This window comes from Cherax quadricarinatus, chromosome 60 (assembly GCF_038502225.1).
Source record: "Cherax quadricarinatus isolate ZL_2023a chromosome 60, ASM3850222v1, whole genome shotgun sequence".
NCBI classification, from domain to species: domain Eukaryota; kingdom Metazoa; phylum Arthropoda; class Malacostraca; order Decapoda; family Parastacidae; genus Cherax; species Cherax quadricarinatus.
The window spans coordinates 17,324,878-17,347,563 of record NC_091351.1 but is presented as its reverse complement, the minus strand read 5'-3'; the positions used below and the strand labels follow the sequence as shown (position 1 = coordinate 17,347,563).

Below are 22,686 nucleotides of genomic sequence, written 5' to 3'. Positions count from 1 at the left end.
AAGAAGAAGAAATTAAAATCTCCCTTTGAAACATTTGTTGAGCTTTATTTTGGGTCAATTCCATTGTTCCAGTCAACCAAACTCATAGCCAGTTTCCTTATTTATTTTATTAACACTGACTGATTCCCACCAAGGCAGGGTGGCCCGAAAAAGAAAAAACTTTCACCATCATTCACTCCATCACTTTCTTGCCAGAACGGTGCTTTACACTATAGTTTTTAAACTGCAACATTAACACCCCTCCTTCAGAGTGCAGGCACTGTACTTCCCATCTCCAGGACTCAAGTCCGGCCTGCCGGTTTCCCTGAATCCCTTCATGTTACTTTGCTCACACTCCAACAGCACGTCAAGTATTAAAAACCATTTGTCTCCACTCATTCCTATCAAACACGCTCACGCATGCCCGCTGGAAGTCCAAGCCCCTCGCACACAAAACCTCCTTTACCCCCTCCCTCCAACCTTTCCTAGGCCAACCCCTATCCCACCTTCCTTCCACTACAGACTGATACACTCTTGAAGTCATTCTGTTTCGCTCCATTCTCTCTACATGTCTTAACCACCTCAACAACCTTTCCTCAGCCCTCTGGACAACAGTTTTGGTAATCCCGCACCTCCTCCTAACTTCCAAACTACGAATTCTCTGCATTATATTCACACCACACATTGCCCTCAGACATGACATCTCCACTGCCTCCAGCCTTCTCCTCGCTGCAACATTCATCACTCATGCTTCACACCCATATAAGAGTGTTGGTAAAACTATGCTCTCATACATTCCCCTCTTTGCCTCCAAGGACAAAGTTCTTTGTCTCTACAGACTCCTAAGTGCACTGCTCACCCTTTTCCCCTCATTAATTCTATGATTCACCTCATCTTTCATAGACCCATCCGCTGACACGTCCACTCCCAAATATCTGAATACATTCACCTCCTCCATACTCTCTCCCTCCAATATGATATCCAATCTTTCATCACCTAATCTTTTTGTTATCCTCATAACCTTACTCTTTCCTGTATTCACTTTTAATTTTCTTCTTTTGCATACCCTACCAAATTCATCCACCAATCTCTGCAACTTCTCTTCAAAATCTCCCAAGAGCACAGTGTCATCAGCAAAGAGCAACTGTGACAACTCCCACTTTGTGTGATTCTTTATCTTTTAGCTCCACGCCTCTTGCCAAGACCCTCACATTTACTTCTCTTACAACCCCATCTATAAATATGTTAAACAACCACGGTGACATCACACATCCTTGTCTAAGGCCTACTTTTACTGGGAAATAATCTCCCTCTTTCCTACATACTCTAACTTGAGCCTCACTATCCTCGTAAAAACTCTTCACTGCTTTCAGTAACCTACCTCCTACACCATACACCTGCAACATCTGCCCCATTGCCCCCCTATCCACCCTGTCATATGCCTTTTCCAAATCCATAAATGCCACAAAAACCTCTTTAGCCTTATCTAAATACTGTTCACTTGTATGTTTCACTGTAAACACCTGGTCCACACACCCTCTACCTTTCCTAAAGCCTCCTTGTTCATCTGCTATCCTGTTCTCTGTCTTACTCTTAATTCTTTCAATAATAACTCTACTATACACTTTACCAGGTATACTCAACAGACTTATCCCCCTATAATTTTTGCACTCTCTTTTGTCCCCTTTGCCTTTATACAAAGGAACTTTGCATGCTCTCTGCCAATCCCTAGGTACCTTACCCTCTTCCATACATTTATTAAATAATTACACCAACCACTCCAAAACTATATCCCCACCTGCTTTAACATTTCTATCTTTATCCCATCAATCCCAGCTGCCTAACCCCCTTTCATTTTACCTACTGCCTCACGAACTTCCCCCACACTCACAACTGGCTCTTCCTCACTCCTACAAGATGTTATTCCTCCTTGCCCTATACATGAAATCACAGCTTCCCTATCTTCATAAACATTTAACAATTCCTCAAAATATTCCTTCCATCTTCCCAATACCTCTAACTCTCCATTTAATAACTCTCCTCTCCTATTTTTAACTGACAAATCCATTTGTTCTCTAGGCTTCCTTAACTTGTTAATCTCACTCCAAAACTTTTTCTTATTTTCAACAAAATTTGTTGATAACATCTCACCCACTCTCTCATTTGCTCTCTTTTTACATTGCTTAACCTCTCTCTTTTTCTCCATATACTCTTCCCTCCTTGCATCACTTCTACTTTGTAAAAACTTCTCATATGCTAACTTTTTCTCCCTTACTACTCTCTTTACATCATCGCTCCTCTTCCCTCCCGCACCCACTTTCCTGTAACCACAAACTTCTGCTGAACACTCTAACACTGCATTTTTAAACCTACCCCATACCTCTTTCACCCCATTGCCTATGCTCTCATTAGCCCATCTATCCTCCAATTGCTGTTTATATCTTACCCTAACTGCCTCCTCTTTTAGTTTATAAACCTTCACCTCTCTCTTCCCTGATGCTTCTATTCTCCTTGTATCCCATCTACCTTGTACTCTCAGTGTAGCTACAACTAAAAAGTGATCTGATATATCTGTGGCCCCTCTATAAACATGTACATCCTGAAGTCTACTCAACAGTCTTTTGTCTATCAATACATAATCCAACAAACTACTGTCATTTTGCCCTACATCATATCTTGTATTCTTATTTATCCTCTTTTTCTTAAAATATGTATTACCTATAACTAAACCCCTTTCTATACAAAGTTCAATCAAAGGGCTCCCATTATCATTTACACCTGGCACCCCAAACTTACCTACCACACCCTCTCTAAAAGTTTCTCCTACTTTAGCATTCAGGTCCCCTACCACAATTACTCTCTCACTTGGTTCAAAGGTTCCTATACATTCACTTAACATCTCCCAAAATCTCTCTCTCTCCTCTACATTCCTCTCTTCTCCAGGTGCATACATGCTTATTATGACCCACTTCTCGCATCCAACCTTTACTTTAATCCACATAATCCTTGAATTTACACATTCATATTCTCTTTTCTCCTTCCATAACTGATCCTTCAACATTACTGCTACCCGTTCCTTTGCTCTAACTCTCTCAGATACTCCAGATTTAATCCCATTTATTTCTCCCCACCGAAACTCCCCTACCCCCTTCAGCTTTGTTTCGCTTAGGGCCAGGACATCCAACTTCTTTTCATTCGTAACATCAGCAATCATCTGTTTCTTGTCATCCGAACTACATCCACGCACATTCAAGCATCCCAGTTTTATAAAGTTTTTCTTCTTCTCTTTTTTAGTAAATGTCTACAGGAGAAGGGGTTACTAGCCCATCGCTCCCGGCATTTTAGTCGCCTCGTACAACACGCATGGCTTACGGAGGTAAGATTCTTTTCCACTTCCCCATGGACAATTGAAGAAATAAAGAAGAACAAGAGCTATTTAGAAAAAGGAGAAAAACCTAGATGTACATATTTATATATTCATGTGCGTGTGTGTGAAGTGTGACCAAAGTGTAAGTAGGAGTAGCACGATATCCCTGTTATCTAGCATGTTTATGAGACAGAAAAAGACACCAGCAATCCTACCATCATGCAAAACAGTTACAGGTTTCTGTTTCACAGTCATCTGGCAGGGCGGTAGTACTTCCCTGGGTGGTTGCTGTCTACCTACTACCTTGTACATACTTATACATACATACAGTTTTCTTGTACATACTTATTTTATTCTGTTGACTGAGTACAAGAAAATGCCTGTTTACCTATTTCAACTTCCTAATAAAGTGATCAGAAATTGGTAATTTGGCCAATTTCACACAGAATTGAAGGAATGCCAGTTTCAAAATAGGGTCCAGAATAAACGATGGAGACATTCCTGGCATTAAAGAAACATTTTCCCTCTTCATTAGTAACGTTTCCAGGCCCCTCTTATATTACACTTGCTTTCCATTTTGAATTTTTACTCCTATAAAAAATAGAAGATTTACTGTTATGCAGACTACTGAATTATTGTAATAATTGTATAAATAGTATCAGTGCATTCATGAACGCATATTAAACCCACCAGTTGACGTGTATTGGACGCCTGACGTGATTTATTTACTCCTGATCATTGGCAAAAATTGAACATTTCTACTAATTTGAGCTCAATTTTAACCCTTGAACTGTCCAAACGTAGATCTACATCCACATGCGAGGGGGTACGAATGTAGACCTACGTTTTTTTACATGCTTTCAAATGGGGAAAATCAAGGTCGGAGCACTACGCATGCGAACGTAGATCTTCGTTTGGACAGTTTAAGGGTTAAGCTACTTTCAGTCCTGAGCACCAATCAAAATTATCTCTATTTCTGTAACATATTTTCCATTCTATCAAATGAGACCAAGAAAGTAAGAATACAACCATAAAAACCATATGAAAATACCCCACAAAGTCGCTGTTTTAAACCAAAAACATGGTATCAGTTTTTTTTCTTCTTATGCACTGCATGCTGTAGGATTTTTTTTTGTATGGTGCACACTTACCACTTTGACCCATTCTCTCATCTCTAGGCCCAAATTTATCACTCACAGCTTATCCGAGTGAGCTGAGCTGATGGCGTCATATTACAGGACGGACACTGGTTTCAAAGCTGTGATATAACAGGACCAACACTGAAAGGTTACCGTGTTCCATATCTAGGTTTGGGGGTCTGTAAATTACAACCAGGATTAACTTTTTGTGTCCATTGAGAAACTGTAGCCAAATAGATTCATTGTCTGTTACTTCCACTATTATATCTTGTCTTCCTTTATCTTTAATATACCTTTGATGAGTTTTGAGTGTCTTTCTACTCCTGGAGTCTGGCCATGGGCCAGGCTTATCTGGCACTAGCCTGGTCAATCAGGCTGCTGGTGCTGGAGGCCCACCACCCCACATATCCATCACAGTCTGGTTGGTCTAATGCAACAGTTTAAACTTTTTCTAACATACATTGCCATTCCACCACCCTTCCTGTTGACTCTGTCAACATAGAATAATTTATAACCCTTTATGTGGTATCCAGCAGGCATTTCTGTATCTTTCGGTTGAACCAGGGCTCTTATTGAAATATCTATGCTTGCTGCACATACAATTAATCTTAGCTTGTCTGTCTTATTTCTGGCACTCCCACTGTTAGTATAGTAGTAGACCCTAAGGAAGTTAATCATGATCCCACAAGTTCATACGATACATTTCATAATAGTATTCCATTCGTTTTAGTGCCTGCAATTGCTAAATAAGTCACCTTTGCTCCAAAGAAAGCTTCTAGTGCCATACCTTTGGTAAAGAATGTGAGAAACACATAATTTAAGAAAAAGTTTGTAGAAAAATACGAAAGAGGTGGTGGTAGAGTGGTAGCAGTTGTGATAGTGGTAGAAGGTGGTAGCAGTTGTGATAGTGGTAGAGGGTGGTAGCAGTTGTGATAGTGGTAGAGGGTGGTATTACCAACAGACCCCTGGCAGTCTTCAAGCTGGCACTGGACAAGCACCTAAAGTCAGTTCCTGATCAGCCGGGCTGTGGCTCGTACGTTGGTTTGCGTGCAGCCAGCAGCAACAGCCTGGTTGATCAGGGGCTGATCCACCAGGAGGCCTGGTCACAGACCGGGCCGCGGGGGTGTTGACCCCCGAAACTCTCTACAGGTAAACTCCAGGTAATTGTGATAGTGGTAGAGGGTGGTAGTGATGGTGGTAGAAGGTGGTAGTGATGGTGGTAGTAGTTGTGATAGTGGTAGAGGGTGGTAGTGATGGTGCTAATGGTTGTGATAGTGGTAGAGGGTGGTAGTGGTTGTGATGGTGGTAGAGGGTGCCTTCTTCAGTGATTCTGCAATTCTACTAACTCCTTCAATGTTGTTGGAGTTATATAGGGCTACAGAAAACACCGCCACCTCAGCTGCTGCTTCACCACCATTATGGACGGCTTATGCTATCAGTGGCCCTTATACATGTACATCTAAAACAGCAACAGAACACCTCTTGTTTCATACATAATGACTTATTTTATTCATTCTAGAGTATATTCCATGTTTCTATGTTATTAACATTGTTTATTATATCATATTAGTTGAAATGTGATAGATAAATAAGCCGTAGAGTTGATATTAGTGTCATATTCTCCAACAATAAACTTGCCTCCCCTCCCTCTGCACCGTCTTCCATGCACCAACAAGAGTCTTCAATAAAGGTAAGTGTGATGTTAAATGTTCATTTATACATTTTATTAGTGCTTTACATTTATTTGCCATTCTTTTCTGCATGTAAATCTATATTTAAGATAGGGAAGTGACCCCAGAAGTGACCTTGAGTCCTTATGGAGGGGGATTCCCCTTCCAAACAATAACCTCTCTTCCCTCTCTCCTCCTCTCTGTCTTCCATTCATCAACAACAGCCTTCAATAAAGGTAACTGTCATGTTGAATGTTCATTCTTTTGTGCATGTAAATCTATCTTGAAGGTAAAAAAAAAAAATTGTTGATACTTCTGGATGTCTGGAACGAATTAATTGGATTTACATTATTTCTTGTGGGGAAAATGGACTCGCAAATCATCAGTTTCGATAATAGTTGCACTCCCTGGAACGAATTAATTGTGAAAAACGAGGGTCCACTGAATATGATGAACTATGTTTTTTTTTTTTTTTCTCGAAGTATCTTGTCATTTTATGTCAAATCTTGTCATGGTATTGTGCCTTATTGTTCTTTGCTTTCATCTCAAGTACTGAAACCAATTTGTGACCCTCCTCCCCTACCCACACACACACACACATGCTCAAAGGCAGTGGGACCATTAATATCTCTCTCTAGGTCCTGAGAGAGGGAGCAGAGTCACCATGTGTCACTAATAACAGTCTTCATCAAATCTATCAAAATAGGACACCTGTCATAGGTATGGAAGCCAGCAAATATAGTCCCAGTTTTTAAGAAAGGAGGCAGACAGGCAACATTAAACTATTTACCGTTGTCACTGACAAGTATAATATGTAAAGTTATGAAAAAAATGATCAGGAGAAGAGTGGTGGAGAACCTAGAAAGAAGTCGGTTCATACATGACAACCAACAGGGCTTCAAGGATCGGAAATCCCTTTTCACAAACCTACTGGAGTTTAACAACAGGGTAACGGAAGTAAGACAGGTGAGAGAGAGAGAGATGGGTAGATTGCATTTTCTTGAGCTATAAGAAGGCTTTTGACACAATACCACACAAAAAACTGGTAAAAACCTTGAGGAGCAGGCAGAAATAGAAGAAAAAGCACTGCAATGCATCAGGGAGTACCTGGCAGGAAGGAAACGAATGATGGTACATGACTAGGTGTTGGAATAGATACATACAAGGGTTCCATTGGTTGTTGTAGGGAGGCCTCACCCATTCCCTGGAATATTGGCAAAAATCGAATGTTTCTGCTACTTTGAGCTCAATTTCAAGCTACTTTGTCCTACAGTGTTTACTTTGAACTGCTTTTAAATTGGAATTTCTTAAATTTTCCATAAAATTGGCCAAATTACTGATTTCCTTACACATTATAGGGTAGGTTTGATAGATGAGTGGGCAGTTTCTTGTGGTCAATCAATAGAATGGAAGACACACTACTGAAATAGCTAAGAATTTGGCGATATTGTGCTATGGAATTGGCTTAAAATAAGGAATCAGAGTTGGCAAAATTGTCAGTGTAAAAGTCACCTAGACCACTAACTTTGCACCTGCATAATTCTGTAAGTTTTCCATCGAATTTCATATTTTTGGTGTCTTTACCCTGAGAAAAGAAGATTCTCCACAGTTTCAGAGCAGTTTTAATTCAGAGAGATGAAACAGTGAAAGGTGCTATCATGCATGCCAGTTATCATTATGATGCCTGTAAAAAAGTTCATGTGTGTGTGTTTGCCATTCAGAAGGTAAATATATTAATTGTTCTATTACACATGTCATGTTTGATCAGAACAACAGGATTTAAATAAAATTTATTCCAACCTAACTTACCTTTTAGTTTTTTTACATGTTACTAGAAATACATTTTTTATTATATTTTTTTTGCCTAATAATGAATTGTTCTTTTGATCATTTAGGAGAATATCCACAAACTACCTCAAACAGCAGCAATAGTCTTTGGAGCCCAAATGGTACAGGGACACGCTTGTTTGGGGAGACTGCTGCAGCCCCTCTAGTACCTGCCATTCACCCAAGCTATCAGAAAAAGACTCCACAAGAGAAGATTCAACAACGCTTACGTACACAGCAGGTACAGCACACACTTTATATTAATAAGTTTATTCCTTTATAAATGAACTCATTTGATGGTGATAAAAAGGAGACAACCCTTCATTTTTGATAATGTACTTGGATTGTTGTGTGTTTTTATGCAGGAAACATGTAAAATCTGAAATATGTATTTCATGATCTTACATGAATGACCATTACTGGAAAGGGGGGTCCATTGCTTTCTTTGGGGAACCTGCTCAGTTGTAGAGAGTAGGACCTCTTTTATTGCATGGGGTAACAGTCATGTAATAAGCACTATTCAAAAATGCTCCGTTTAGAGTGAAGAATATATGATAAAGTAAGATTGTGTTCTTTACACAAAATTTTCATTTTTATTTTGTCAACAATAATAGTTTTTGAAACTTTACATTGTAGGTATGATCCATATGTGTTTAGCACATAAAATGAATCATCATACATTGTATATGTCATTGGTTGATCTAGAAATGTGTAGTGTGTGTTGGTTTCCCTAGTAGGTCTACTTGAATGTAAACAAGTGTAATAAATCAAGTGTTTGACTTTATTGGGCTATTCTGGGTCAGATCTACACATGTACTTTTTACATGCTCATAACATGTGTGTGTCTTCAAGACCATTGTAAAAACAGTGTGTGTTATGTACTTTAGGCCTAAGGAAAAACTTGATGAATAAACCTAAGTAAAAATAAAAGTAAAAGTAGGCCTTAGACAGGGATATGTAATGTCACCATAGTTGTTTAATATATTTATAGAAGGGGTTGGGGAGAAGAGTGCAATTAAATTATGGAGAATCAAATACAAAATCAAATCAAATCAAGTTTATTCTCTCTAAAGCTATGGCAGGAAAAGAGGGACTATGAATGTATTAATTCAGGGATTATGTGGAGTAAAATATAGGTTGGATGTAAAAAGTGGGTTATAGTAAGCTTATATGTACCTGGAGAAGAGAGAAGTGTAGAGAGAGGTTTTGGGAAATGTTGAGTGAATGTGTGGGGAATTTTGAACCAAGTGTGAGAGTACTTGTGGTTGGGGATTTCAATGCTAAAGTGGGTAAAAATGTAGTGGAGGGAGTAGTAGGTAAATTTAGGGTGCCAGGGGTAAATGAAAATGGGGAGCCTTTAATTGAGCTATGTGTAGAAAGAGATTTGGTAATGAGTAATAAATATTTTATGAAAAAGAGGATAAATATACAAGGTATGATATAGCACGCAATGAAAGTAGTTTATTAGATTATGTATTGGTGGATAAAAGGTTGATGGGTAGGCTCCAGGATGTGCACGTTTATATAGGGGCAACTGATATATCGGATCATTATTTAGTTGTAGCTACAGTTAGAGTAAGAGGTAGATGGGACAAGAGGAAAATGACAACAACAAGTAAGAGGGAGGTGAAAGTGTATAAACTAAGGGAGGAGGAAATTCGGGTGAGATATAAGCAACTATTGGCAGTAAGGTGGGCTGGTGCAAGTATGAGTAGTGGGGTTGAAGAGGGTTGGAATAGTTTTAAAAATGAAGTATTAGAATGTGGGGCAGAAGTTTGTGGTTATAGGAGGGTGGGTGCAGGAAGAAAGAGGAGTGATTGGTGGAAGGATGAAGTAAAGGGTGTGATAAGAGAGAAAAAGGTAGCTTATGAGAGGTTTTTACAAAGCAGAAGTGTTATAAGAAGAGTAGAGTATATGGAGAGTAAAAGAAAGGTGAAGAGAGTGGTAAGAGAGTGCAAAAGGAGAGCAGATGATAGAGTGAGAGAGGCACTGTCAAGAAATTTTAATGAAAATAAGAAAAATTTTTGGAGTGAGTTAAACAGGTTAAGAAAGCCTAGGGAATGAATGGGTATGTAAGTTAAAAACAGAGTAGGGGAGTTAGTGGATAGGGAGATGGAGGTATTACCTGGAGTTTACCTAGAGAGAGTTCCGGGGGTCAATGCCCCCACGGCCCGGTCTGTGACCAGGCCTCCTGGTGGATCAGAGCCTGATCAACCAGGCTGTTACTGCTGGCTGCACACAATCCAACGTACGAGCCACAGCCCGGCTGGTCAGGTACCAACTTTAGGTGTTTGTCCAGTGCCTGCTTGAAGACTGCCAGGGGTCTATTGGTAATCCCCCTTATGTATGCTGGGAGGCAGTTGAACAGTCTCGGGCCCCTGACACTTATTGTATTGTCTCTTAGCGTGCTAGTGACACCCCTGCTTTTCATTGGGGGGATGTTGCATTGTCTGCCGAGTCTTTTGCTTTCGGTGTGAGTGATTTTCATGTGCAAGTTCGGTACTAGTCCCTCTAGGATTTTCCAGGTGTATATAATCATGTATCTCTTCCGCCTGTGTTCCAGGGAGTACAGGTTCAGGAAATTCAAGCGCTCCCAGTAATTGAGGTGTTTTATCTCCATTATGCATGCCGTGAAGGTTCTCTGTACATTTTCTAGGTCAGCAATTTCACCTTCCTTGAAAGGTGCTGTTAGTGTGCAGCAATATTCCAGCCTAGATAGAACAAGCGACCTGAAGAGTGTCATCATGGGCTTGGCATCCCTAGTTTTGAAGGTTCTCATTATCCATCCTGTCATTTTTCTAGCAGATGCGATTGATACAATGTTATGGTCCTTGAAGGTGAGATCCTCCGACATGATCACTCCCAGGTCTTTGACGTTGGTTTTTCGCTCTATTTTGTGGAAGGAATTTGTTTTGTACTCTGATGAAGTTTTAATTTCCTCATGTTTACCATATCTGAGTAATTGAAATTTCTCATCGGTAAACTTCATATTGTTTTCTGCAGCCCACTGAAAGATTTGGTTGATGTCCGCCTGGAGCCTTGCAGTGTCTGCAATGGAAGACACTTATCATGCAGATTTGGGTGTCATCTGCAAAGGAAGACACGGTGCTGTGGCTGACATCCTTGTCTATGTCAGATATGAGGATGAGAAACAAGATGGGAGCGAGTATTGTGCCTTGTGGAACAGAGCTTTTCACCGTCGCTGCCTCAGACTTTACTCTGTTGACTACTACTCTTTGTGTTGTTTGTGAGGAAATTATAGATCCATCTGCTATAGATGGCTAGAATATTTTGAGGAACTTTTTAATGTCGACGAGGAAAGAGAGGTGGTAATTTCATGCACTGGCCAGGGAGGTATACCATCTTGTAGGAGTGAAGAAGAGCAAGATGTGAGTGTGGGAGAGGTGCATGAGGCATTATGTAGAATGAAAGGGGGTAAAGCAGCTGGAACTGATGGGATCATGACAAAAATGTTAAAAGCAAGGGGGGATATAGTGTTGGAGTGGCTGGTATTTTTGTTTAATAAATGTATGAAAGAGGGGAAGGTACCTAGGGATTGGCGGAGAGCATGTATAGTCCCTTTATATAAAGGAAAGGGGAGAAAAGAGATTGTAAAAATTATAGAGGAATAAGTTTACTGAGTATACCAGGAAAAGTGTACTGTAGGGTTATTATTGAACGAATTAAAGGTAAGACAGTATGTAGGACTGCGGATGAGCAAGGAGGTTTTAGAGTGGGTAGGGGATGTGTAGATCAAGTGTTTACATTGAAGCATATATTTAGGTATCTGTCCAGCTCCTTCTTGAAGGCAGCCAGGGGCCTATTGGTAATTCCCCTTATGCTTGGTGGGAGGCTGTTGAAGTCTTGGGCCCCGGGCACTTGTGGTGCTTTCTCTTAGTGTACCAATGGTGCCCCTACTTTTAATTGGGGGTATTTTGCATCGCCTGCCTAGTCTTTTACTTTTGTAGGGAGTGATTTCTGTGCGCAGATTTGGGACTATTCCTTCTAGGGTTTTCCAAGTGTACATTATGATATATCTCTCTCTCCTGCGTTCCAGAGAGCACAAGTCAGGTGCTTCCAAGCGTTCCCAATAGTTGAGGTGCTTGATAGAACTTATACATGCAGTAAAGGTTCTCTGTACACTCTCTAGATCTGCAGTTTCACCTGCTTTGAATGGAGATGTTAATGTACAGCAGTATTCCAGCCTAGAGAGAACAAGTGATTTGAAAAGGATCATCATTGGCTTGGCATCTCATGTTCTGAACGTTCTCATTATCCATCCTATCATTTTCTTTGCACTTGTGATTGTGGCACTGTTGTGATCCTTGAAAGTGAGATTCTCAGACATTACCACTCCCAGGTCCTATACATTATTTTTCTGCTCTATTGTATGGCCAGAGTTTCTAGTATACTCTGTTCTAGCTATTATCTCCTCCAGTTTTCCATAACAGAGTAGTTGGAATTTGTCCTCACTGAACATCATATTGTTTTCCGTTGCCCACTGAAAAACATGGTTTATATCTTCTTGGAGGTTAACCGTGTCCTCGATAGATGAGTTTCATGCAGATCCTAGTATCGCTTGCAAAGGATGACATGGTGCTGTGGTTTACATCTTTGTCTATGTCTGATATGAGGATGAGGAACAGGATGGGGGTGAGTACTGTGCCTTGTGGAACAGAGCTTTTCACTGTGGCAGCTTCTGATTTAACTCTGTTGACCATTACTCTTTGTTTTCAATTGGTTAGGAAGTTGAAGATCCATCTCCCCACTTTGCCAGTTATTCCTTTAGCACGTATTTTGTGCACTATTATGCCATGATCACACTTGTCAAACGCTTTTGCAAAGTCTGGGGATGTTACGTCTGCATTCTGTTTTTCTTCCAGTGCATCCAAGACCATATCATAGTGATCCAGTAGTTGTGAGAGGCAGGAGCGACCTGCCCTGAACCCATGTTGCCATGGATTGTGCAGTTTTTGGGAATCCAGGTGGTTTGCAGTCATGCTTCCTAGCACTCTTTCAAAGATTTTTATGATGTGGGACGTTAGAGCTATTGGTCTATAGTTCTTAGCTAATGCTTTGCTGCCACCTTTATGGAGTGGGGCTATATCTGTTGTTTTAAGTGACTGTGGAATTTCACCCATGTCTAAGCTCCTTCTCCATAATATACTTAGGACATGTGAAAGGGTTTTCTTGCAGTTCTTAATGAACACTGAGTTTCACGAGTCTGGGCCTGGGGCTAAGTGCATGGGCATGTTGTCAATGGCTTTTTCAAAGTCTATCGGAGTTAGGGTAATGTCGGAAATCTGGCATATATTGATGGAGTTTTGAGGCTCATTCATGAAGAAATCATTTGGATTCTCGATCTTCCGACTGATTAGTGGCTCACTAAACACAGAATCATCCTGGGATTTCAGTATTTCACTCATTTCCTTGTTGTCATCTGTGTAAGTCCCATCCTGTCTGAGCAAGGGCCTGATACTAGATGTGGTATTTGCCTTGTTTTTGGCATATGAAAAGAAATATTTCAAATTTCTTTCAATTTCACAAAAAAAAATTTTTTTTAACAATTATGTAAGTATTACATACCTTTATTGAAGGCTAATGCTGGCTTCTGGAAGATAGGGAGGAGGAAAGAGGGAGGAGTTAGTGTTTGGAAGGGGAATCCCCCTTCATAAAGACTTTAGGTAGCAAAGCCTTCTCTGGGGTTACTTCCTTTCTGTCTTTTAATGCCACTAGGACCAGCTTGAGAGTCACTGGACCCCTGTCTGACAAAATAACTGTCCAGGGTGCTCTCTGTTTCTGGCATCTCTTTAAGCTTTCCCTGAAGTGAGACAGGGTTTTGTCAGTAAATATGTTGCAGATATGGCTTGTTTCAACTTTGTCAGGGTGGTGTTTCTCTACAAAAGCTTGCACCCTAGTCCATATTGCACACACCTCTTTAATCTCTGAAGAAGGCACCTCCTTCACTCCCTCTTCCTCCTCCTCTGAAGCAGGTTCCTCAGCTGCAGTCTGTTGCTGTTCGAGATAAAGCTCTTGCAGCTCTTCAGTAGTTAGCTCTTCCCTGTGGTCCTCCACCAATTCTTCCACATCCTTGCCACTCACCTCCAACCCCAGGGACTTCCCCAGTGCCACAATAGAGTCCACAGGGTCAGGGTCAGCCTCAAACCCTTCAAAATCCCTCTCTTGGAAACAATCTGTCCACAGTTTTCTCCAAGCAGAGTTCAAAGTCCTGGAAGTCACTCCCTCCCAAGCCTTACCTATAAGGCTTATGTAATGGAGGATAGTGAAGTGATTCCTCCAGAACTGTCTTAGGGTCAACCGAGTGTCTGACGTCACTTCAAAGCTCTTTTGAAACACTGCTTTTGTGTAGAGTTTTTTGAAGTTAGAAATGACCTGCTGGTCCATGGGCTGGAGGAGAGGAGTGGTGTTAGGAGACAAGAGCTTCACTTTTATAAAACTGAAGTCCCTAAACACTTGGTCTTCCAAGTCTGGAGGATGTGCAGGAGCATTGTTCAGTAACAGGAGGCACTTGAATGGCAATTTCTTTTCCAGAAGGAAGGTATTTTTTCACACTTGGGTCAAACACATCATTAACCCACTCTTTGAAAATTTGCCTTGTGACCCATGCCCTATAATTAGCTTTCCACATCACACACAATCTATTCTTCATGACATTGTTTTTCTTGACAACACTGGGATTTTCTGAATGATACACGAGTAAAGCCTTCACTTTGAAATCCCCACAAGCATTACCACACAACAAAACAGTAAGCCTATCTTTTATAGGCTTGTTTCCTGGTAGTGCCTTTTTCTCCTGGGTAATTTAGGTCCTGTGTGGCATTTTCTTCCAAAACAGGCCTGTTTCGTCACAATTGAACACTTGTTGGGTCTCGAATCCTTCAGGCTTTACATAGTCCTGGAATTCGTGAACATACTTTTCAGCCGCACAATTGTCAGAACTTGCAGCCTCACCATGCCTTACAACACTGTGTATGCCACTATGCTTCTTATATCTATCAAACCATCCTTTGCTGACCCTAAATTCACAAACTGCAACACATGTTCCAGGCATTATCTTTGCAAGATCCTCATGCAACTGCCTTGCCTTCTCACAAACAATAGACTCCATAACACTATCTCCCACTAATTCTTTTTCCTTAATCCGCAATAATAACTTTTCCATCTCTTCCATTATTGGTGGCCTTTGTTTAGTTAGACAAGTTACTCCTTTTGCAACATTAGTATCTTTGATTTGTTCTTTCTTTGCCAGGATGAATGTAATTGTTGATTTATTCTTGCTGTTCATCCTGGCGAGTTCCACCACCTTCATACCACTTTCAAGCTTTTCTATCACTTCATGCTTAAATTCCATGGTGTTTCTCACTTTCTTTACCATAGGAACTTTCTTTGGAGCCATGGTTACTTATTTCACAGTTGCACTGCAAAAATAACACAAACTACAATGGGAAATAAGCAAAATGTTCGGATGTATAAGCAGAAGCTTCATCAGCCACCGAGAGACAAAGCCAAACTGATGGGCAAGCGGTCCCGGCCAGCGGATGGACACATCCCAAACAGCAGATAACCGAGCGAACGGCGCCAAAAAACTGGCCAATAACCGAGTTGGTTGATAACCAAACCAGCTGATAACCGGGGGTCCACTGTACTTGTTTTTTTTTTTTTTTTTTACATTTGATTGCATGTAAAATGAAACGGAGATCTACATTTGTAGCACTGTACGAGTGAACGTAGATCTACGTTTGGAGCGCTACGTGAGTGAACGCAGATCTATGTTTGGACAGTTTAATAGTAATGCATTTTTAACATTATTATTGCATTACAGTGGAACCTCTGTTTTCGTATGCCCCAGTTTTTGTAGGATTCGGTTTTTGACGACTTTTTTGTCGAAATTTTGTTCCAGTTTTCGTATATCTGCTCGGTTTTCATTAAGTTGAAAATGGTCTGTACCAAATGTGTCCGTGTGACTCGACCACTCCTGTGCCCACACAAAGCATCCCATGCATTTGTGACTGTCTGCCTGGAGAAAATTGTGGCCAGAATGTGTCCTCAAAAAGGATTTTGAAGGGTTTGAGGCTGACCCTGACGACTCTACATCTGTTGTGGAATCTACTGTGTCTTTGGGGAATTCCATGGGGTTGGATGTGAGTGGCCAGGATGTGGAAGAGTTGATGGATGACCACAGGGAAGAGTTAACCACTGAAGAGCTGCAAGACCTTCATCTGGAACAGCAACAAACCACAGCTGAGGAAATTGCTTCCGAGGAGGAGGAAGAGAGAAGGGAGAATGTGCCTTCTTCAGTGATTAAGGACATATGTGCAAAGTGGAATGAGTTGCAAAGTTTTGTGGAGAAATATCGCCCTAACAAAGCTGTTGCAAGCTGTGTTTGCAACATGTTTAATTACAGTGCCTTGTCCCATTTTAGGCGAATCTTAGAGATGCCAGAAACAGACCTCTCTGGGCAGATTTTTTGTGTGACAGGGGTACAGTGACTCTCAAGCTGGTCCTACTGCCAGTAGAAGACAAAGTAGGAAAGTAATCCAGGATAGGGCCTTGATACCTGAAGTTCTTATGGAAGGGGATTTCTCTTCCAAACAATAACCTCTCTTCTTTCCTTTTCCCTCCCTCGCGAGTCAACCTATGAAAAGCGAGTCCATGTTTATACGAAAATACCCTATGATTGGCGAAATTTACGATTGCCGGGAACTACGAAAAGCGGGGGACCACTGTATATCCATACCTCTCCTATGCTATCTGTGCTTGGGGTTCAACTGCAGCAACACACCTAAAGCCAATAATAACCCAACAAAAAGCTGCAGTAAGAATAATCACTAAATACCATCCCTGGCAACACACCCCCCCCACTCTTCATAGATCTAATCTTACTCCCTGTTCAGACCATCCACACTTACTACTGTGCAATCTATATCTACAGGACCTTAAATTCCAATATTATCCTTGACCTAAAACACTTTCTTGATAGTTGTGACAGGATCCACAGGCATAACACCAGACACAAACATCTCTATGACATTCCCCGTGTTTGACTAAACCTTTACAAAAATTCAAAGTATTTCAAAGGACCTAAAATCTGGAACACCCTACCTGAAAACTCTAGAACTGCAGACACATTCATCACTTTCAAAACTACAGTTAGAAAATATCTTATCTCCCTGATCCACCCCGACAACTAACTACATGATAACCACCTGGTGGTTCACAATTACACTCGCTCACCCACTGACTATAAACCCAGAAACACTAATCTTAATCTTAAAATATTAAATCCTAACTAGTCATGAGTTTGCCTATAATACTCCAATATAGACACCTTGTATTGTGCCAAAACAAAAGCATTCACATTGCTAAACTCACAAATTATGATGTAGTCACTTAGCCTTAATACCATAATCTGTAAGGATTTGATGTTAAGAATTAATCTAAGTCTGCTTGAAATGCCTAGCCATGCTAGGTGTCCTAGTGGCCCCCTCTGTAATTAGTATTTTATAACATGTAAACCACAAAATACCCAAAACCCGTAAACCCCACATTGTAACCATTATAGAGAATAAACTTCAATTGAATTGAATTGAAATGGGGCTCAAAGTAGGGGAAATGTTTGATTTTTTCCGATGTTCAAAAGTAAACAAATGATGTCATTTTCCAATAAATATCCAAGTAGCCATTCTAATATGCAGTCATGAATTGGTTGACATTATTTATACAATTATTACAATATTGTAGTAGTCTGCATAACAGTAAATCTTCTGTGTTTTGTTTGAATAAAAATTCAAAATAGAAAGCAAGAGTAATATCAGAGGGGCCTGGAGACATGACTGATGAACAAAGAAAATGTTATTTTAGAGCCAGGAATGTCTGCATTGTTCATTCTGGACCCTATTTTGAAATTGTCATATTTTTTAATTTTTGTTAAATTGGCCAAATTGCAAAATTCTGACCACGTTATTGGGTAGTTGAAATTGGTAAATGGGCAGTTTCTTGTACTCAGTCAATAGAAAAAAATGGAGTTCTAAAGAATTAGCTATGAGTTTGGTCGACTGGAACAATGGAGTTAGCCGAAAATAGGGCTCAAATTGGGCAAAATCGCCGATCCGTAAATATCGCTGAGGTCGCTAACTTCGTGAGAGCGTAATTCTGTCAGTTTTCCATCAAATTTCGTTCTTTCAGTGTCATTACCATCGGGAAAAGATTCTATTATTTCATAAGAAAATAATTTTTTTTTTTTAACCCTTTGACTGTCGCAGCCGTATATATACGTTTACGAGGTACCGTGTTTGATGTATATATACTCATAAATTCTAGCGGCTTCAAATCAGGCAGGAGAAAGCTGGTAGGTCCACATGTGAGAGAATGGGTCTGTGTGGTCAGTGTGCACCATATAAAAAAAATCCTGGAGCACGCAGTGCATAATGAGAAAAAAAAAACTCCGACCATTTTTTTTAATTAAGATGCCGAGTTTGTGGACTATTTTTGTATAGTATTTGTGGTTGTATTCGCATTTTCTTGGTCTCATTTGATAGAATGGAAACTATATTATAGAAATAGAGGTGATTTTGATTAATTTTACTATAAAAAGAACCTGGAAATGGAGCACAAAGTACGGGAAATGTTTGATTTTTGCCGATGTTCAAAAGTAAACAAATGATGTCATTGTCCAATAAATGTCCAAATAGCCATTCTAATATGCAGTCATGAATGGGTTGATGTAATTTTTACAATTATTACAGTATTGCAGTATTCTGCATAATAGTAAGTCTTCTGTTTTTTGTTTGAATAAAATTTCAAAATAAAAAGCAAGAGTAATATCAGAGGGGCCTGGAGACATGACTGATGAACAAAGAAAATGTTATTTTAGAGCCAGGAATGTCTGCATTGTTCATTCTGGTCCTTATTTTGAAATTGTCATATTTTTTAATTTTCGTGAAATTGGCCAAATTGCAAATTTCTGACCATTTTATTGGGTAGTTGAAATCGGTAAATGGGCAGTTTCTTGTACTCAATCGATGGAAAAATGGAGTTGTGAAGAAATATCTATGAGTTTGGTTGACTGGAATAATGGAATTAGCCGAAAATAGGGCTCAAAGTGGGCGAAATCGCCGATTTGTAAATATCGCTGAGGTCGCTAACTTCGTGAGAGCATAATTCCATCAGTTTTCCATCAAATTTTGTTTTTTTTTTTTGGTGTCATTACAATCGGGAAAAGATTCTCTATCATTTCATAAGAAAAAATAATTTTTTTTTTTGAAATTTTGCGACACCAGGAGACACCTCAGGATTGGGGGTTGCGACAGTCAAAGGGTTAATTTTGTGATACCAGGAGACACCTCAGGATTTGGGGTTGTGACAGTCAAGGGGTTAATATCTGTGGGTGCCTGAAATGGATTAATTGGATTTGCATTATTTCTTGTGGGAAATATTGCTTCAGTTTTCGTACGATTTGGTTTTTATCAGACTTTTTAGAATGGATTAATCACAGAAACCGAGGTTCCACTGTATATTTTATAATTATTATTATTACTATTTTTTTTTATAACAAGTTGGCTGTCTCCCACCTAGGCAGGGTGACCCAAAAGAAAGAAAATACTTTCATCATCATTCAACACTTTCACCTCACTCATACATAATTACTGTTTTTGTAGAGGTGCCCAGAACACAACAGTTTAGAAGTATATACATATAAAGATACACAACATATCCCTTCAAACTGCCAATATCCCAAACTCCTCCTTTAACCCTTTCAGGGTTTCTGACGTACTAGTACGGCTTATGCACCAGGGTTATTGACGTACTAGTACTCATAAATTCTATCACCTTCAAATTGAGCAGGAGAGAGCTGATAAGTGTACATGTGATAGAATGAGTCTATGTGGTAAGTGTGCTCAGTAGGAAAAAAATCTATGCACCCGCATTGCATTGTGGGAGTGGTAATTCAGTGCACGTTTGCAACTAAGCCAAGCTAAGGAATACCTCACTCTCCAGCAGTCTGAGTGGTGGGGATAGGCAGTAACGGGGGGGAGGCAGTGGGAGTAGTACGGAAGTGAGCTGGCTGGCTGGCTGGTTGGCTGGCTGGTTGGCTGGCTGGTTGGCTGGCTGGTTGGCTGGCTGGTTGGCTGGCTGGTTGGCTGGCTGGCTGGCTGGCTGGCTGGCTGGTTGGCTGGCTGGCTGGCTGGCTGGCTGGCTGGCTGGCTGGCTGGCTGGCTGGCTGGCTGGCTGGCTAACTGTCTGTCTGTCTGTCTCTCTCTCCCTCCCTCCCTCTCTTTTTTTTTTTTTTTTTTTACACAGGGTTTGACAAGGTTAAGGATCCCTAGCTTTATTGACAGCTATTTACAGGTTAAGGATTCCTAACTTTATTGGCAGGCTAAGAGCTGTTACCTACATCAGCTCATTTGAAAGCATTTTTATTGTTATGAGACATACAAGTTGGAAACAGGATGAAGTTGGAGCCATCTGTGGGCCAGCATTTTCATTTGATCAACTGACTTTATCTCGTTGACATCATTATCCTGTACGAATGTGTTCCATACTCGAGTCATCCTGGGTATGTATGATCTCAGATGGAGTGATGTTCTGGAGAAGGGTACAGCCAGAGTGAAGTTGCTGCTTTCTGCCCATCTTGTGGCATAAAAGCTTGTTTCACGCTGTCCTCGAAGTGGATCCAAGTGTGGTATTTTGACAATATTGGCCTTGTACATAACAGTAAGGCCACCCACATCCCTCCTATGTTGAAGGCTCTGCTGAAATGACAGATCTATCCAGGATGGGTCCAGGCGAGAGATGAGACGTCTTGCTCTGTTCTCTACTCTGTCAAGCAGTCGCAGATGAGAGGGGGTGCAGGCAAACCAAGAAAGTGGAGCATACTCAAGGTGCGAGCGTACTTGTGCCTCGTACAGGATCTTGCAACCCCTACTGTCAAGCAGATGGGAGATACGGCGAAGTGCTGTAAGCTTCCTGGCTGCCTTGTTTGCAAGATTTACAACATGGTTCTTAATGGTTAGTTTGGAGTCAAATTTCACCCCAAGGATATCAACTTCTTCTCCAGGTGCCAACATCCTCCCATTCATCCTTACTACTGCACCAGCATTACCATCATGGTGCCTACAGACGATCATCATTTGCGTTTTCTCAGGTGCAAATGTTACTTGCCATCTATTTCCCCAAGCTGATATAGCTCTCAGCTGGTGATTGATGTAGCTTAGAGCAGCTGGCATTTCTTCTCTTGGGTAAGTGAATGTCAGTGTACAGTCGTCTGCATATGCATGTGATTCTGGGATGAGATGAAGAAGGTCGTTGAAGTAGACATTCCATAACAATGGACCCAGCACGCTTCCTTGTGGAACACTTGCCCCAATAGGATGTCTTGCTGATTCCGTTCCATTGAGAACTACACTTAGAGATCTACCATGAAGGTAATCACTGAGGAGACATAGCGTAGAGCCTGCAATTCCCAGTGCTTGAAGTTTTGCTAAGAGGCCCTGGTGCCACACCTGGTCGAAAGTGCCAGCAATGTCCAGTGCTACCACACAGCTGACTTTGGATTCATCCAGTGACTGGTGCCACTTAGTGGAGAGGTTTAACAACAGATCAGCAACAGAGTAACCTTTCCTGAAGCCATATTGACGATCACAAAGTAGTGAGTGGTAGTCAAAAAACTCTGTCATTTGTCTTGAGATTATTGTCTCAAGGATCTTACCAGTGACTGACAGGAGTGACACTGGTCTGTAGTTGCTGATTTCTGCTCTGCTCTTCTTTTTGTGAACAGGGACTACATTTGCCTCTTTCCATAGAGAGGGCCATTTACACTGTACTAGGCAATGCTGAAAGATGCGAGTTAGAGGTGCTGCTAGCTGGTCTGCACATCTTCTCAACAATCTTGGGCTCAACTTGTCTGGGCCCACAGCCTTTTCTTGGTCAAGCTATTCATGTAGGAAATGCACCTCCTCCTGCCTTATTGTCACCACTGACAGTTTTGACACAGTTCTTGCAGCTAGCCAAGGAGGGTCCCTTGCTGGATCAGGAACTTGCATTTTGGTAGCAAAGTGTTCAGCAAAAAGGTCCGCCTTCTCTTGACTACTAGTAGAGGTGGTCCCATCCTGTCGATTTAGAGGTGGAATAAGTTCATCAGGCAGATAACCTTGTCTGTCCTTGACCAGGGACCACCAGGTTTTGGAGCGTACCCTACCTGATGCTAACTTTATTTTAGTGTCCACCTCCCATTTAGCAATGGCCCACTTTTGAACATCACCCATATGCCTACAGGCTTGCATGTGCAAGTTCCTGTTATAGGTGGTAGGATGTCTCCTATACCTTCGCCATGCTTTGTACTTAGCAGTAGCAGCCTCTCTACAACGAAAGCCAAACCAAGGCTAATCTGTAGGCTTTGTCACATATTGCCAGTGAGGAATGTGTTCTTGGTGTAGATTAAGGATGTGTCCAGTGAAGGCTTTCACTTGGTTGTCAACATCCCCTTGGAGAAGAGCATTCCAGTCGGTGGTGGCGAGCTCAGAGCAAAGGGTTGGCCAATTACCTCTTTCCCATAGCCAGGTTGTGCGTGTGGACTCCTCACCTCGTTCTGTTGGGATCTTAAGTGTCGTAAAAACAGCCTTGTGGTCAGACGATCCAACGTAGCCAAGGGGTTGACAAGTGACTATGTCTTCTGCCAGATCAC

At 41.0% G+C, this 22,686-nt stretch overlaps 1 protein-coding gene across 4 annotated transcripts in view; it reads left to right on the top strand.

The window, feature by feature from the left end:
• Nucleotides 1-22,686, top strand: part of LOC128694411 (OTU domain-containing protein 3) — a 255,633-nt gene that overhangs the window by 203,952 nt on the left and 28,995 nt on the right. For all 4 annotated transcript variants that reach the window (XM_070097989.1, XM_070097990.1, XM_053784517.2 and 1 more), the window contains one exon: nt 8,051-8,223. In XM_070097989.1, the coding sequence (XP_069954090.1) occupies nt 8,051-8,223 (173 nt within the window). The remainder of the gene's footprint in view (nt 1-8,050; nt 8,224-22,686) is intronic.